General features: G+C 40.9%; 1 protein-coding gene across 3 annotated transcripts in view; it reads left to right on the top strand.

The window, feature by feature from the left end:
• taf2 (TAF2 RNA polymerase II, TATA box binding protein (TBP)-associated factor) overlaps window positions 1-18,703 on the top strand; it is a 111,180-nt gene that overhangs the window by 44,750 nt on the left and 47,727 nt on the right. For all 3 annotated transcript variants that reach the window (XM_078216509.1, XM_078216511.1, XM_078216510.1), the window contains 7 exons: window positions 4,578-4,663; window positions 12,428-12,563; window positions 15,893-16,047; window positions 16,370-16,484; window positions 16,872-16,981; window positions 18,065-18,130; window positions 18,281-18,533. In XM_078216509.1, the coding sequence (XP_078072635.1) occupies window positions 4,578-4,663; window positions 12,428-12,563; window positions 15,893-16,047; window positions 16,370-16,484; window positions 16,872-16,981; window positions 18,065-18,130; window positions 18,281-18,533 (921 nt within the window). The remainder of the gene's footprint in view (window positions 1-4,577; window positions 4,664-12,427; window positions 12,564-15,892; window positions 16,048-16,369; window positions 16,485-16,871; window positions 16,982-18,064; window positions 18,131-18,280; window positions 18,534-18,703) is intronic.

Raw genomic sequence — 18,703 nt, 5'->3', positions numbered from 1 at the left:
CTCCACTACCTTTCCAGGTAGTGCATTCCAGATTCTCATCACTGAATGAATTTGTTTTTTCTCAAATCCCCTCTGAATCTCCTGCCCCTTACCTAAAACTATGCCCCTTCATGATTGACCTCTCAACCAAGGGAACAGCTGCTTCCTATTCACCCTGCCCATATCCCTCATAATCTTATACACATTAATCATGTCACTGCTCTAAAGAAAACAATTCAGGACTATCCAGTCTCCTTATAGCTCAAATGCTCCATCTCAGGCAACATTCTGGTGAATCTCCTCTATATCCCCTGTAGTGCAGTCACATCCATCCTATAGTGAGGTGACCAGAACTACTCTCACTACTCCAGCTGTAGCCTAACCAACGTTCTGTGCAGCTCCAACATTACTTCCTTGCTCTTATACTCTACTGCTCGACTGATAAAAGCAAGTGTCCCATATGACTTCTTAATTACTTTAATCCCCTGTTCTGCCGCCTTTAGGGATTTGTGAATAATAACCCCAAGATTCATCTATTCCTCTGAGCTTCCTAATGTCCTGCCATTCATTAAATACTCCCTTGCATCACCTCACACTTATCAGGGTTAAAGACCATCTACCACTGCTCTGCCCATCTGACCAACCTATCTATATCTTCCTGTAATCTACGACCTTCTTCACTATTAACCACTCTACCAATCTTGATGTCATCTGCAAACCTGCATATCATTCCCCCATATTATCATCTCTATAGTTTATGTATGTAACAAACAATAAGGGACCCAGCACTGGACCTTGTGGTACGTCACTGGATACCGACCTCCAGTCACTCAAAAAGATTTCTACTACTACCCTTTGTGTCCTATTACTAAGCTAGTTCTGGATCCATCTCGCCAGGTTTCCCTGAATTCCTTGTGCTTAAATCTCCTCAATCAGTCTCTCATGCGGGAACTTGTCAAAAACCACTAAAATCCATAAAAACTACATCAACTGCACTTCTCTCACCCACACAAGTGATGACGTTTTAGAAAAATTGTATCAAACTTTTCAGATCTATCCGCATATCTGTTCTTTTAGCATCTAAAAATCTGTTGACCTCAATTTTTACTTTACACTCTCACACTTAGTCACCATTTCCTCTCTGGCCGGCCAAGACCTCACCCTCGCTGGCTCTACTATACCTCTCTTCCAGGGTTCGAGCCCTGCTGTAGTTTGGTATCCAAGGATCCAGTCCTGCTGTAACTTTGCTTCCCTTGCACACCAGCCTTCAGTACACAGTTCGCTGCTCCACCAATCAGAGACTGTTCTTCACCATCATTTGTTGCTGATATGCTCACTGGTCAGTCTATCAGCAGCAAATGTGGGAAAGAAATAACCTCTGACAGCAGAAGTAGCTCCAAGCAGAATCTTGCATTGAAACTCAGTTGGTTGACAGGAATTTTGAAAACTGTTTTCAGGCACTGTGTAGAGGGGCTTCCAGGCTGAAACTTGGACAAGTCTGTTGTAGATGCTACACACTGTTACCACTATGCACCAGTAGACTGAATGTCTAAGGACGAACCATCTGCTTGCCGCCTCCCTCCATGCCCCTCCCGATCCACTTGTGGTGAACAAGGGCTCAGGAGAGGGGAACTGTGTGGGAGGGAGGGTGCAAGAGTTGCTGAGAGTGGAAATGTCAGGAAGGAAAGTGGCAAGTGGAAGGGTCAAGGAGAGAAGTGACGAGTGAGCTGCAGGAAAGACGACTGCTGTCATGACTTCAGGCTCGAGGACCTGACGTGTGTGAATTTTGGCTGTTAACTCTACCTACTTAATCAAGTTTGACTCTTGTCCATTAATTTCCTGTTGTGAGACATTCTTTGCTTGTGGGCTACAGTGGGAGAGTAAACCTAATTTAACCAAGAGGACTTGCGCAGCTGTAATAATGATGTACACTGCATTTGATGGACTGTTCCAGGACCATGCAGGTACATAGCTTGGCAGGAACACTGCTTACTCCTTATCTCAGTCCTAAATGTTTGAGCCTTTACCCTGAAATTGTCACCCTTATTTCTAGCCTCCTCAGCCTGAGAAAATGGTATTTCAGCATATACGCTGAGCCGTCTCAGAAGTTTATAGGTTTGAATGAGATCACCTCTCATTCTTACACACACCAGCAAATATAAACTCATTCTGCTTGATCTCCTCAAATGGAGCAGCCTTCTCATCACAGCAATTAATTTACTGAACCTTTGTTGCTTCCTCCCTAACAACACTGTGGCTGTACCTACTCCGCATGGACTGTCGCAGTTCGAGAAGGCTGTTTACCACCACATTCAAGGACGTTTAAGGGTGGGTGGTGAATACTGGCCTTGCAAGCAAAGCTCACATCCTATGAATAAATAAAAATAGCATGCTTAGATAAGAAGACCAACACTGTACAGTGTCCCGATGATTTTTGTTTTGATTTATGAAGTATTTAAAATAGCGTGCCTTTGTGTACCAAAATTACTTATTTCTAAATTAACTGCAAAAGGTTGCTTTAGTGTGCAAATGTATAGGTTGAATTCTGGAATTATGAATGCTGGACAGGATTGTTTTAATCAAATCTGGATGATCTGTTGCAAAATAGAATAAACTTGTCATTATTAATTTTATCTCCATGAAGGATTTAGTTTTCAAAACACAAAATGACACACAATTCGGCATTAACTACTTTCTGAAAATAGGTGTTCTTAGCATTTCCCTGAATTGGTGTCAATTGCCAGTTGTATATCATTGGATGCTTAATGAGAATCCAACTAAAACCATTTTAGTGGCATTTCTTTTGAAACTTATTCTTGATTTTTCCAGTGATACGGTGATCTTTGTTAGCTGCTAATGTTGATGCATTTCTTTTTGATTTAAAAATATTGTTTCACAAATGATTATAGGAATGATTAATGTTTAACATATTTTGTTGTTCAGTTGAGGACAGTCATTTTGACCTGCTTATTCTGTTCTATCATTGTATTTTCTTGCCTTTTGATTCCTTTTAATAATACTATAATTTTTGGGATGTTTTATTATATTCCATCAGGTATTCGAGTGACTTGCTTTGTCAGCATGAGAATTCACTACATTCTTCATTCAGTCTCTCAGTACCACTGCATTGCTGGCCTTTTTATAAAAAAAATTCTCACCTTGCCATGTTTATTCCTCAACAGTAGCGGCCTGGCTGAAATCAGACACTTAGAATCTAGCAAGTTGTGAATGTGTATCCTACCAGTTGGTGGCAGATAAGGTTTGAAATTCCAATGAGCCACACCACTCTGCCCCATAAATTTTCCATGTTCCTGGGTTTCATTGCAGTTGTGCCTTAGATGACTAATGAGCCATTATTCAGAATTACATGCAATGCTTAAGACATTTCCATTGTTACTATGTTATTGAAAATTATATTAAAGTTTCTTATATTATTATTTGCAAAGATTTCCAATTGCACAGAGAATCATAAATATTAGTTCCTAGTTATAACCCAATAGGCAGGAGACTAACATGCTAAGTTAGGGTATTATTTTTTAACTTGAGAATTGGAATACAAATCTCTTCCTTTTATAAGAATTACAGAAATAGCTTACACTTATGAAGCATCTGTCATATCCTCAAGAAGGTATTTTGCAGCCTATTAAGTTCTTTTGAAATGTGGCTTCTGTTGTAATTTTAGAAAACGCAAAAGCTATTTTGTGCAGTTCTAAATTAAATGAACCTGGGGAAGTCTGAAACTATTTAACTCACAACACCTACTGCACAAATTCATTAGATTGTCAATATTATGATAATGATTGGTTATAAAAGTGGGTTTGCATTTTAGTATTTATTCAATATAAATTAGAGATTCTAAGAGGAGAAGTGTGGAGACACTTTATTTCAAAGCAACTTCGGAGCAAGGAGTAAGGATTCAGTACCCAACAACCATCTTAGTTTTGAAATGACTCTACATTTTTTAAACCACACAGCAGCAATTTATATTTAAATAAAGACTTTAATGTAGGGAAAAGCACTAAGGTGCTGCATCAGAGCAAACAGTGAGCTACATAAGGAGAAGATAGGAGAGATGACCAAAAACTTGATCAACAATCGAGGTTTTAAGGAGTGTCTTAATGGGCTTGTGGGTGGAGAGGTTAGGGAGGAAATTCCAAAGCTCAAGGCCCTAAGCAGCTAAAGGCATGGCAGCCAATGTTGGGTGACTGGAATCGGGTATGTGCAAGAGGTCAGAATTGGAAAGATCGAGATTTTGGCCAGTTGTAGGGTTGAAAAAAGTAGCTTTCGGAAGGGATGAGGTCTTCGGGGAAATCTGAAAACAAGAATGAGTTTCAAAGTTGAGTTGCCAGACACAGTTGCTTTCAATGTAAGCTAGCAATTACAGGAGTGATAGGACTTTAGTTTTAATTAGGTATGAACAGCAGAATTTTGGATAAGATCAAGTTTATAGAAGGTGATGACGAGAGGATGGCTAAGTGAGTATTGGAATAGTCAAGTCTAAAGGTAACAAAGTTATGAATAAGGGGTTGAGCAAACATCATTGAAATACATTATTTGAATATTGAAAAATGTAATAACTATGTGTTTGTATTTTGTAGGAGCTGGACAAAATTGTGGATTATGAATTGAGAACTGGTGGAGTTTTGCTGCATCCCACATTTACAGGGGTGAAGGAGAAAGAAACGTTAGTGATCTCTTAATTGTAATTGTCTGGTGTGAAAGAATGTGAAAAGTTCGCTTATTTTTCAAGTCTGTTTTCTGTCTTTGAATATAGCCATACCATATTTGGTAGCTGTTCACAGTACCTGATTGTTCCCTGAACTGAATACGTAATTGATTGTCATGTTCAGGGATCCAGGCAAGCTGACTGTTGCCACGTGTAGATTTCTGTGAAAAGTTTGTGATTTTTGTTGTTGCTTTGGTCTGTTCTATCAGTTACCATTGATTGCTTTGGCTGAAAATGCACAAAGGCCGTATTGTGTTGTCAGTTCATTTTAGCTTAACATTTCTCAGAGCATTTCAAAGAATCCATTAACCTGCCCAGCCATCAAATTATGATAAGCACACACTAAATTAATGACTATTTTTATCATGACAACAGCAACTTGTATTTATGTAGCACCTTTAATATAAAATAAAGCACTTCACAGGAGCATTGCAAAGCAAGACTTGACACCAAGGCGCGTTAGGTGATATTAGAGGAGGCCAAAACATCATCACAGAGGTACATTTTAAGGAGTGTCTTAAAGAAAGAAAGGTTTAGACAGGAATTCTGGAGTTTATGGCCTAGGCAGTTGTAAGTTGGCGTCAAATTGTGAGCAGTTTAAATTGGGGATGGTCAAGAAACCAGAATTAGATGAATCTCAGAATCGTTACAGTGCAGAAAGAAGATATTCAGCCCATCAAGTCTGCATTGGCTCTCTGAAAGAGCATTCTACCTAGACATTCCCCTACCTTATCCCAATAACCTTGGACATTCTTTATTTTCTGATGGCAACCCAATTACCTCCACCACCTTCTCAGGGAGTTGGTTCCAGACTCAAACCACCCTCTGGGTGAAAAATAATTCCCCATATCACTTTACTCCTTGTGGCAATTGTTCTGAATATGTGCCCTGTATTCTTAATGCTGTTTTTAGTGGGAACAGTTTCTCACATGTTTACCTTGTCCATACTAAGGATCTTCAATACCTCTATCAATTCTCCTTCCGGACGCCTTTTCTCCAAGGAAAACAATCCCAACCTCTCCATTCAATCCTCTTAGGAACAGTTTTTTATCCCTGGAATCATTCTTGCGAATCTCCTCTGTACTTTCTCCAATACCTTCACATGCTTCCTCAAATATAACGTCCAGAACTGGTGCAGTACTCCATATGAGGCTTAAGTTCAACATGCCCTCCTTACTCTTGTACTCATTGTCCCCATTAATAAAGCCTAAGATACTGTATGTTTCATTAAATTCTCTCTCAACATGCCAACTTCAATAATGTAGGTATGTATACACTGAGGGTCCTTCTGTTCCTGAACCTGCTTTAGAGTCTCTCCCTTTAGTTTATAATGTCTCCATAATCTTCCTGTCAAAATGAACCACCTTACATTTCTCTGCATTGAACTTCACCTGCCACTTGTCTGCGTAATCCCTCAATGTGTCTTATGTCCATCTGAAGTTCAAGACAATCCTAATCACAGTTGACAATGTTTACAATCTTCTTATCTTCTACAAATTTTGAAATCATGCCCTGAACACCACTGTGCAGTTCATTAATCCATATCAGAGCAAGGGTCCCAACACTCCTCTCTGGGGAACTCCAGGACAAACCTTCCTCCAATCTGAAAAACACCTATTTATCATTACTCTTGTTTCCTGTCACTCAGCCAGTTTCTTATCCAAGGTCATATTTTTCATTTTATTCCATGAGCTAGAATTTTACTGAAGTCTGTTGCATGGCACTATCAAATGTCTTTTGGAAATCTACATACACTACGTCAATACCTGTGTCCTTATCAAACTTCTCTGTAACCTCCTCAAAAAAACTCCAAGCCTGCTTTTCCTTGATGAATCCATGCTGGTTTTCCTTAATTATCCAGCACTTGGCTAAATGACTGTTGATTTTATCCCAAAATATACTTTTCTAAAGCTTCCCAACCACTGAAAACCAACTGACTAGTCTGTAGTTGCCGGTTTTATCCTTACGCCCCTTTTGAACAAGGGTATAATGTTCACTGTTCTCCTCTGGCATCACCACTGTGTCTATGGAAGACTGGAAGATTATCACTGGTGCCTCTGCAATTTTAACTCCTGCTTCCCACCATACCCTTGGATGCATCTCATTGGGTCCTGGTACCCTATTAATTTTAAGTAAAGACAGCCTTTCTAACAAATGTAAATTTTTCTAGTGTACCAGTTAACTCCTCCCTCACCCCAGTCTGGCTAACATCTTCTTTCTTTGTAAAGACGATGCAAAGTACTCATTTAATACCTCTGCTATTTCTCCTGCCGCTGTGTGCAAGTCCCCTTTTTTATTCCTAATCGGCAATACTCTACCTTTAACCACCTTATTTATATGCTTATTGAAGATCTTGGGTTCCCTTTTATGTTCGCTGCCCGTCTCTCTTCATGCTTTCCCCTTTTATTCAATTTTTCATTTCCTCTCTGGACCTTCTATACTCAGCTTGATTCTCCATTGTGTTTTCTACCTGATATATGTCGTACACACACTTCTTCCGTTTCATCTTCACCTCTACCTATCCCATCATCCATTAATTCTCTCTCAACATGCCATCTTCAATAATATAAGTATGTATACATTGAGGTCCTTCTGTTCCTGAACCTGCTTTAGAGTCTCTCCCTTTAGTTTATAATGTCTCCATAATCTTCCTGCCAAAATGAACCACCTTACATTTCTCTGCATTGAACTTCACCTGCCACTTGTCTGCCCAATCCCTCAATGTGTCTTCTGTCCATTTTGAAGTTCAAGACAATCCTAATCACAGTTGACAATGTTTACAATCTTCTTATCCTCTGCAAATTTTGAAATCATGCCCTGAACACCACAGTGCAGTTCATTAATCTATATCAGAGCAAGGGTCCCAACACTGATGCCTGGAGAACTGCAGTCTGGACATATTTGTCCTATCTTTCCCCTTCAAGGGAATATATTTTGACATTGCCTGCAATACCTTTTTTGAAGGTGGTCCATTGTTCAACCAATATTTCTGTCAACATTTGATTCCAACTCACTTGACTCATATGCATACTCATCCCAACATGGCTTTCCCCCAGTTAATTATGCATACTCTGGATTATTCCTTGCCTTTTCCGTGGCCAGCCTAAACTTCTTGATACAATGGTCACTGTCCTCTAAATGCTGTCCCATTGATATTTGATCCACTTGGGTCAACTCATTCCCTTGAACCAGGTCCAAAGTTGCTTGCCCTCTCATTGGACTGGAAATATACTGCTGCAGAAAATTTACCATTCCAGGAATTCTTGCCTCTCTTGTCCCTTTGCAATATTCCTATCCCAATCGATATTCAAATAATTGAAGTACCCCATTATAATTACTCTATAATTCATGCACCTCTGTCTAATTTATTTGCACATTTGTTTCTCTACATCCCTTCCACTTATTCATGGTTTAAATACTACACCGTTATCATTCCTTAACCTTAGCCAGAGAGATTTCCATCCTTGACCATGTCATCTTTAATCAATGCTGCCACTTCCCGCACCCTTTTCTTCCTTTCCTGTGTTACAGACAGGAGGGGGTTTAACTTTACACAGTTGTAATCTCTCCCCTCACCACTTGTCTGCCAACAGAGGAGTTTTTGATTTCCCCCTTTATAAGTGGTAGCATATTTTCCCTAACCCTTAAGTATTGGAGTGATCCAATCCTCCATTAATAATCACACAGCAAACTTGAGATAGGGTAAAATCAGGGGTTAGTTTATTTTACAAATGCACAAAACATGAGAACAAGGTTTGCAACTTCCCCCATCTCTTGTATTCATGCAATAAAAGAAGGATAAGGGGGAAAAACATGTACAGAGTAAAGACCGCAAACAACATAAAAATTGCTTCATGTGAGTCCAAAATCAAAAGTCCAATGGCGTATTCCTTCAGAGAGGGTAGCAGAATGGAGCTGGTGTGGAGTAATCCACTTTTCTGGTAGTGCTGTCTTCCATAATGGAAACACATAGAGATGAATTAGTCTTGTAGTAGGCATTGGCACGGAAGTTTAGAAACTGTAGATGAGAGCCAGGCAATTCAAGCCTGGACAGAATTCTGGATCTCCTGCTGTTTTGGGTGATGAAGGATGGCAGTCTGCCTCTTTTAGCTTGCCAATTAGATATTGCAGTTTCTAGCAGTTTGGGGTGAGGGGGATTGGTCATGTGACAGCTTCTTCCCCTTGGTTTGGACTTGGGATGTTTTTCCTGGTCTAGATTCTTGAGATGGTAAAGGTTTCATCCATTAGTTTACCAGTGCTTTCAGCGTCCTTTGTCTCCTCAGATGGTTAATCTCTGTTGTAAGAAGTTTAACAACACCAGGTTAAAGTCCAACAGGTTTATTTGGTAGCAAAAGCCACACAAACTTTCGGAGCTGCAAGTCCCTTCTTCAGGTGAGTGGGAATTCTGTTCACAAACAGAGCATATAAAGACACAAACTCAATTTACATGAATAATGGTTGGAATGCGAATACTTACAACTAATCAAGTCTTTAAGAAACAAAACAGCATGAGTGGAGAGAGCATCAAGACAGGCTAAAAAGATGTGTATTGTCTCCAGACAAGACAGCCAGTGAAACTCTGTGGGGGTTACAAATAGTGGGTCATGAATCCAATATCCCGGTTGAGGCCGTCCTCGTGTGTGCGGAACTTGGCTATCAGTTTCTGCTCAGCGACTCTGCGCCGTCGTGTGTCGCGAAGGCCGCCTTGGAGAACGCTTACCCGAATATCAGAGGCCGAATGCCCATGACCGCTGAAGTGCTCCCCAACAGGAAGAGAACAGTCTTGCCTGGTGATTGTCGAGCGGTGTTCATTCATCCGTTGTCGCAGCGTCTGTATAGTTTCCCCAATGTAACATGCCTCGGGACATCCTTTCTTGCAGCGTATCAGGTAGACAACGTTGGCCGAGTTGCAAGAGTATGTACCATGTACCTGGTGGATGGTGTCCTCACGTGAGATGATGGCATCTGTGTCGATGATCCGGCACGTCTTGCAGAGGTTGCTGCGGCAGGGTTGTGTGGTGTCGTGGTCACTGTTCTCCTGAAGGCTGGGTAGTTTGCTGCGGACAATGGTCTGTTTGAGGTTGTGCGGTTGTTTGAAGGCAAGAAGTGGGGGTGTGGGGATGGCCTTGGCGAGATGTTCGTCTTCATCAATGACATGTTGAAGGCTCCGGAGGAGATGCCGTAGCTTCTCCGCTCTGGGGAAGTACTGGACAACGAAGGGTACTCTGTCCACTGTGTCCCGTGTTTGTCTTCTGAGGAGGTCGGTGCGGTTTTTCGCAGTGGCGCGCCACAGCGAAAAACCGCACCGACCTCCTCAGAAGACAAACACGGGACACAGTGGACAGAGTACCCTTTGTTGTCCAGTACTTCCCTGGAGCGGAGAAGCTACGGCATCTCCTCCGGAGCCTTCAACATGTCATTGATGAAGACGAACATCTCGCCAAGGCCATCCCCACACCCCCACTTCTTGCCTTCAAACAACCGCACAATCTCAAACAGACCATTGTCCGCAGCAAACTACCCAGCCTTCAGGAGAACAGTGACCACGACACCACACAACCCTGCCACAGCAACCTCTGCAAGACGTGCCGGATCATCGACACAGATGCCATCATCTCACGTGAGAACACCATCCACCAGGTACACGGTACATACTCTTGCAACTCGGCCAACGTTGTCTACCTGATACGCTGCAAGAAAGGATGTCCCGAGGCATGGTACATTGGGGAAACTATGCAAACGCTGCGACAACGGATGAATGAACACCGCTCGACAATCACCAGGCAAGACTGTTCTCTTCCTGTTGGGGAGCACTTCAGCGGTCACGGGCATTCGGCCTCTGATATTCGGGTAAGCGTTCTCCAAGGCGGCCTTCGCGACACACGACGGCGCAGAGTCGCTGAGCAGAAACTGATAGCCAAGTTCCGCACACACGAGGACGGCCTCAACCGGGATATTGGGTTCATGTCCCACTATTTGTAACCCCCACAGAGTTTCACTGGCTGTCTTGTCTGGAGACAATACACATCTTTTTAGCCTGTCTTGATGCTCTCTCCGCTCATGCTGTTTTGTTTCTTAAAGACTTGATTAGTTGTAAGTATTCGCATTCCAACCATTATTCATGTACATAGAAACCCTACAGTGCAGAAGGAGGCCATTCGGCCCATCGAGTCCGCACCGACCACAATCCCACCCAGGCCCTCCCCCCACATATTTTACCCGCTAATCCCTCTAACCTACGCATCCCAGGACTCTAAGGGACAATTTTTAACCTGGCCAATCAACCTAACCCGCACATTTTTGGACTGTGGGAGGAAACCGGAGCACCCGGAGGAAACCCACGCAGACACGAGGAGAATGTGCAAACTCCACACAGACAGTGACCCGAGCCAGGAATCGAACCCGGGACCCTGGAGCTGTGAAGCAGCAGTGCTAACCACTGTGCTACCGTGCCGCCCCCAATGTAAATTGAGTTTGTGTCTTTATATGCTCTGTTTGTGAACAGAATTCCCACTCACCTGAAGAAGGGACTTGCAGCTCCGAAAGTTTGTGTGGCTTTTGCTACCAAATAAACCTGTTGGACTTTAACCTGGTGTTGTTAAACTTCTTACTGTGTTTACCCCAGTCCAACGCCGGCATCTCCACATCATCTCTGTTGGCCAGGGCTTTGCCTCAAAAATGTAAAGGGGCCTTAGTGCATTTCCTTGGAATTTGATTTTTGCAATCACAGAGGCATTATTGCCTATTTAGAGATAACAAGGTTGCTGTGGTTTTCTGTAGGCTAGAAATTCATTTTGTGACTTATGGCTTCAGTCAATGTCCATTATATTTAAAAAATAATTTTATAAAGTAGCCAGGATGATATATATTTTCTTCCATGTCTTCTTGGCATGATACCTATCTCTCCTAAACACCTTGTACCCAGGAATATTTAACACCCAGTCCTACCCTCTTTTGAACCAGGTCTCCATTATAGCAATAATATTTTATCATCTGTCAACCTGTGTCTGTAGTTCACCAATTTTATTAACCACACTCCGTGCATGCACGTACATGCACATTAACTTTGATTTAGATGGTTTGACTTCCTCCCTTACTCTGACCTCACCTAATTACTTACTATTGTCTTCTCTAATTCTATCAAATATTGTGCGCAAGTGGGTAGAGAAGCCATTGCGAGTGATGCTGTGACTATAATTGGATAGATAAAGATGGAACCAGGTGTCAACCGTGCCAAAAGCTGTAGACAGGTCTTGAAGAACAAAGACAGATAATTTACTTTTCTCTCATTCACATAGCAGCTACTGCAAAATTGGGCTCTTAATTGATAAAACTGCAGCTCCTTGTCATGCGATTTCCTTCTCTTTCTTTCTCTCAGCCACTCTCTTCTTTGCAGGTAATCACAGTTAATTTTATCCTCATCTAGTGTTCACACACAGGCATTTTCCAATCAAGTCACTTTAATTTCTTCAGCATTGAAGGCTCTTAATATTTCCTACCAGGACTTTTGAGAGGCCAGTTTTGCCCTAACCACACTGCTGCCTGAGATTGAAATTAATTACATATACAAAATGTTAAATATGTAGTGTACAGCTGAAGTTGAATTTGAAGAAGAAATTAACAACCACTGTTGTTTACATATTCAACAACTTCTGTAGAATTGATCTGTTGCATATGGAACAGTAGTGGAATGCTTTTAAATTTCTTTTTCATTCCTTACAGCCCTGCTCCCCATTTGCATTTTTCAATTCGTCATCCTCACACATTGTCCTGGAAGTATTACAAAATGTTCCAGTGTAAAGCTCACCTGGTGATGAGACTCATTGAAAACAGGATCAGCATGGAATTCATGCTTCAGGTTTGTAGCAGAATTGCTTCCTTATAAATTTCCTTAAGTTGTTTCCTTATGTCTGAACTGATTCACTCTAATTTTGTCTTCAATTTTTGTTTTCTTTGGTTGTTTTAATCAGAGTCACGAAAATTTAACTCTGAAGGAAACCATTCAGCTCATTGTGTTTGTGTTGGCTAGAAAATACCTATGCAGCTTAATTCTACTGTCCAGCAGTAGGTCCATAACCTTGTTAGTTATGGCACTTCAAATGCGTTTCCAAGTACTTTTTAAATGTGATGAGTTTTTTTTTAACCTATGCTACACTACCCTTTCAGGTGGAGAAATCCAGACTCCTAACGCCCTCTGGGTGAAAAAGCAATTCTCCTCAACTGCCTCGAACCCTTCTGCCAGTTACTTAAAATCTATGATTCCTGGTTATTGACCTCTCTGCTAAGGAGGTCCTCCCTATCTGTGATTGCATAAACTCCCTCCTCTTATATTCTTTGCCATGGGTAATTAAGGGAAAATCTGTTGGTTTCTTAATTGCCTTCTCTACCTGCACCTTCAGGGATATATGGATATGTGTTCCAAGGTCCCTCTCTGTTACCCCACTCTTTTCAGTGTCTGACCATTTATTATGTATTCCTTGTCTTGTTTGTTCTCCCAAAATGCTTACTTCATCATTGAATTCCATTTGCCACTTTTCTGTCCACCTGAACAATCCATTGATCTCCGTGTTTTACAGCTTTCTTGTTCACTATCAATCAAATGGCAGTTTTTTTGGTATCATTTCCAAACTTTTCATGTCTGCTACATTTTAGTCTAATCTTTGACAAATACCACAAAAAAAGGACATAGTATGGAGCCCTATGGAACCCCATGAAGGGAAATGGTCTCAAAAACACCTGTCAACCATTACCTCTTTGTTTCCTGCCACAAAGCTAATTTTTGATCCAACTTGCAACTTTCCCTTGGATCCTTTGGGTTTTTCACTAGCCAATTATTTGAGACCCTGTTTAAGCTTTGTTAAAGTCCATGTAGACTACTTTGACCTCTTTGTTACATCCTCAACAAATTCACCTAAGTTATCCAAACATAACCTTACCGTGACAAATTCATGCTGACTGTCTTTGATTAATGCATCCTTTTCTAATTGATTTATATTACCCTTCAGAGGTTTTCTAATAATTTGCCCACCACTATTGTTAGACTGACTTGATCTATCTCTTTTCCCTTTTTTAAACATCAGTACAACATTAGCAGTCCACCACCAAGTGTGTAGCCAAGTAGGATTGCAAAATGATGGTCAGAGCCTCTAAAGTTTCTTCTCTTGCTTCTTGTAGCAGCATGGGGTACCTTTCACCCAGCCTCTAGATTTATCTAGGTTCAAAAATGGTAAACCACTTAATATTTCCTCTTTTGCTATGTTTACCTCTTCCAATATTCTACACCCTTTCTTGTTTTCTTTGCTTCCCACTGCAGTCTCCTTTATAAATATAACAGAGGTAAATTGGCCTATGCCATCAGCGCAAAATGGGACTCCTAACAAACTGGCAATTGTTTTTCCATCATGTACAAACATCTTTCCACTGAAGCTCAGTTCAAACTGTTTATGGATGCTCATTTCCTAGCCCCTTTGTTGATTTCAATTGGCTTGAAATTAATATCTTACATGTCAGTGAAAATTAAAATTTGTAAAGTTTATTTATTAGTGTCACAAATAGGCTTGCATTAAAATTGCAATGAAGTTACTGTGAAAATCCCCTAGTCGCCACACTCCGGCGCCTGTTTGGGTACATTGAGGGAGAATTTTAGCATGGCCAATACACCTAACCTGCATGTCTTTCGGACTGTGGGAAGACCAGAGCACCTGGAGGAAACCCACGGAGACATGGGGAGAACGTGCAGACTCCACACAGACAGTAACCCAAGCCGAGAATCGAACCCAGGTTCCTGGCGCTGTGAGGCAGCAGTACTAACCACTGTGCCACCATGCTGCTCATAAAATACCCTTAAAAATGGCCATAGTGAAAAATCAGCTGCTGTTTCACCACAAGCTTGGCCCTGAAGTCTCAGCCTTTTAAGGGGAGAATTCAAGATTTCCATTGTTTGGAAAAATAATTTTGAATTTCACTTCTGAATAGCTAGTTCTTATTTTAAGATTATGTCCTCTTGTTCTGAATTCCAACCCTGTGAGCCTATTCTGTTTAATCCCTTAATCATTTTATGCCTCTAGATCATCTCCTCAACCTCCTAAATTCAAGTTTGTGCTACCTGTCCTCAAATGAATTTGCACTCCATCCCTTCCAATGTTAATAAATACTTTCTAAGATTTGTGCACATGGAAAATAAAATCCCTCACCTCCTCTGTAGCTTTTGGTCTCTTAACAGTAAGAAAATATTCTGATTTGTCTTTCTTAGATCCAAAATGGATGATTTCTCATTTTCCCAAGTTGAACGTCAGTTATCAGTAGACATAAGGGGGAGACTCTACAGACAAAGCAGCACCCCAGCCTGCTGCCAACCAGAATTTTTCTTCAGTCAGCAAAAAAGGCAGCAATTGTAAATTATTGGACTGTACTCCTTTTATCTGCTAAGTAACCATGACCTTGAAATTGCATTGTGGGATTTATACAAATACAAAAGTAAGACTTGCCTTTCACAACCTCAGGGCTCCTGGAAGCATTTTACTTTGAAGCATTGTTGAAGTGTAGTTACTATTAGAAACATGGCAATATTTTTGCACACCGCAAGATGTCACAAACAATAGTTTGATGATGACCAGGTAATCTACTTCTGTGATGGTCAATATGTATCGCTCAATCAACAAGACATTCCCTGACTGCTCTTTGAAATAGTGCCATCAGGTCTTTTATGTCCACCTTGGAAAGCACACAGGGTCTTGTTTTATTGTTTCATCTAAAAGACAGCACCTCTGGCAATGCAGCAGTCCCTCAGTACTGCACTGGAGTGTCTGCCTTGAATTTGTGTGCAGGCGTCTGGAGTAGAACTCAGTTGAAAGTTTTACCAACTGAACCACAACTTTCACAGCTGAATGATTAAAGGTCTGAGTTGCTCCTACACTGTTTTATTAAGAGTTAGCACCTCTACTAAAACATTAGAGAGATAAACTTCAGAAGAGTATGCTCAGCATGTATCTGCTGATATTCTTTTGGAGTAATTCAGGGTCAATGTGTTTTTTTAAGAAGTGAAAGGTAACATGTTCGTAGGATCCACTTTTGCAATAAATGAACTGTAGGCATTCCTTGACTAAAACTTAAAGTTTCTAAATGTTATGAATTTTGTCGTTGCAAAGCAGGATATTTCTATCCAATAAAATTCGTTAACTATTTTAGGTCTTCAACAAACTGTTGAGTTTGGCCAGTACTGCTTCATCACAGAAGTTTCAGTCGCACATGTGGAGCCAGATGCTACTTTCGACAACTGGATTTTTAAAATCAATCTCTAATGTGTCTGGAAAAGATATTCAGCCTTTAATAAAACAGTGGGTGTATCCTTTGAGATTTTTTTCTAATTACTTCTGCAAAATTTGAAATGCATTTATAATTAGAACTTCAGCTCTACACAGCATGATTGTCCTTTAAGTTGCCCTACTAGTATTCAAGTCAACTTATTTGTTCCACTTAGTTGCACAAACTACAAATCCACGGTTCTCAACGCTACTGAAATTTCCCAGGATTGTCACACTTAAACCATCAATTCAGACACAGGCATTGTACATTAAACTTCTGTACATTTTCTTGCTTTCACTAAAAAGTCAAGTTCAGTTTCAATGTTCAATCCATAAAAAGAACCTTAACCATACGCTGTAGCGACCAGAGTGGTGTGGTGAAGTTCTTCGGCAGCTTTGCCTTTAATAGGAAAAGAAACATCTTGGAGCTGGAATTGAAGCAAGATTATACTTCTTTGGGAACTCAGAAATATGTGGTAAGGACCACCTAACCTCAGCTTTGTGCATGAAAAGCTCAGCCCAGATCTTCTAAATTAAGTGGAGTCCAGATAGGCATCCAGGAGTATTAATAATGCATTTTCCCAATTGAAAATCAGAGTCATAGACTTGAGGGACTACTGATATATTTGTGAAACTTGATGGGATGTCTTTGAAGTCAATCGCTGATCATGGGGCCAGCAGGCTGTCTCACAAACTGCATATTTGGATCATCTTCATAAGTGAGGGAAATTTTAAAACAATTTCTTTATTTAACTTCATGAGGGCACTTCTTCAAAATATTATCCCTCTACTGCTCTTAGGAATTGTTTAATTGCTTTTTTATATTTGTAACTTATCCTACCAAAGTTCTTCACCTTTTGCAGGGACCACTGAAAGTGACAGTGCAGGAACTAGATGGATCGTTTAATCACACTCTACAAATTGAAGAAAACAGCCTCAAACATGACATTCCCTGTCATTCCAAGAGCAGACGGTAGGTGAGAGTATCTTGGGCGATCAGATTTCAAGGAGTTTATCCCAACTGAAAAAGAGTTAAAATTGATGGACACCTTGACTTTTCATTTTCAACGCAGGAAAGAGGCCAAGAAGTTGGATGTTTGCACTAGGCATGAATTATGAAAGTTCTTCCATGATTGAGAGAATATCCATAACTAACAAGATAGGATAGCCTTTTGCACAAGTACAGAATATCAATAAAATGGCTAGTCATGTGCTTTCTGTTTGTAACAAGCTGTTTATTGATTTTTTTATAACTTTGAATCAGGCTAATACATTGCCAAATTTTCTCCAGTGAATTATCTTTTGCACTATAAAGTAAATGGAAGATTATGCAATGATACACATTACAGGGCAACATGAGCAGGTGTAGGCGTGGCATGGGAGAAGCAAGCAGGGGAGGATGAGAGGGGTATGGCATGGGGGGGGAGGTAAGATCAACTTGGAGTGAGAGAGCAAGGGATGTAGTTCACAGGAGGGCAAGAGGGGTTGACATGGGAGGGTTCTGGGATGTCCTGAGAGATGTTGAATTGGGATGGCATGGGAGAGATGAGGTGGGGAATGGGATGAGGGTGATTCGAGAGGGATGAAATAAATGAGATCAGAGGGATGGCGTGGGAAGATTGGAATGAGATGATGTAGATTTAAAGTAGTACTGTTGCAATATATTTCACTGAATTAACGTCGTTGCCTCACAGCCTCAGGTACTCGAGTTTGATTCTAACCTTGGGTGATTGTCAAGGTGGAGTTTGTGCATTCTCCCTGTGTCTAAGTGGGTTTCCTTTTGGTGCTCCAGTTTCCTCCCACAGTCCAAAGCTGTGCAGATTAACCATGCTAAATTGCCCCTTAGTGTCCAAAGATATGTGATTAGGGGGATTATCCATGGTAAGTATGCGGGGTTACGGACCTAGGTAAGATGCTCTTTTGGAGAGTTGGTGTAGACTCGATGAACCAAATGGTCTCCTTCTGCACTGTAGGAATTTATTGAATTCTATAAGATGACTTCTTAGCATTGACTTGTTCATTGTTTGAAATGGAAATTATTATTATTCCTATTCAGAAATAAGAAAAAGAAGATCCCACTGTTGAATGGCGAAGAAGTGGACATGGATCTTTCTGCAATGGAGTACGTCTTTTTCATTAAAATAATTTTAAACCGTGAAATTGCTAACTTTTGCGGGCACCTTTTATTATTTGCCAAATCATGTAGCAAGTAATATTGCCATTATTATGCTTGAGTAGATTCTATTAAAATAAATACTTTATGTTTTTGCAGTGCCGATTCTCCTTTACTGTGGATTAGGATAGATCCAGACATGTCTGTTTTGAGAAAGGTGGAATTTGAGCAGGCTGATTTCATGTGGCAGTACCAGCTCCGCTTTGAGAGGGATGTGGTTGCACAGGAAGAATCAATTCATGCTTTGGAGAAGTTTCCTACTCCAGCGTCTCGGCTAGCACTTACAGATATTTTGGAACAAGAACAGTGCTTTTACAAAGTCAGAATGCATGCCTGCTTCCGCCTAGCAAAGGTGAGCTGTGATGGAACTCTGTAACTGTGTGATTATGTACAGTATGATTTATTGAGAGGCTTGTTGAGGGATGGGTCCTTTGGAAACAGACTATGCTTCAAAAGTGCTACGTTGCACATAAAGCCTTTAGATATGTCCTGAGGCTGGGAAAGACATTATATACATCAATG

This window comes from Mustelus asterias, chromosome 7 (genome assembly GCF_964213995.1).
Source record: "Mustelus asterias chromosome 7, sMusAst1.hap1.1, whole genome shotgun sequence".
Taxonomy (NCBI): Eukaryota; Metazoa; Chordata; class Chondrichthyes; order Carcharhiniformes; family Triakidae; genus Mustelus; species Mustelus asterias.
This window is presented reverse-complemented; position numbering and strand designations above follow the sequence as displayed.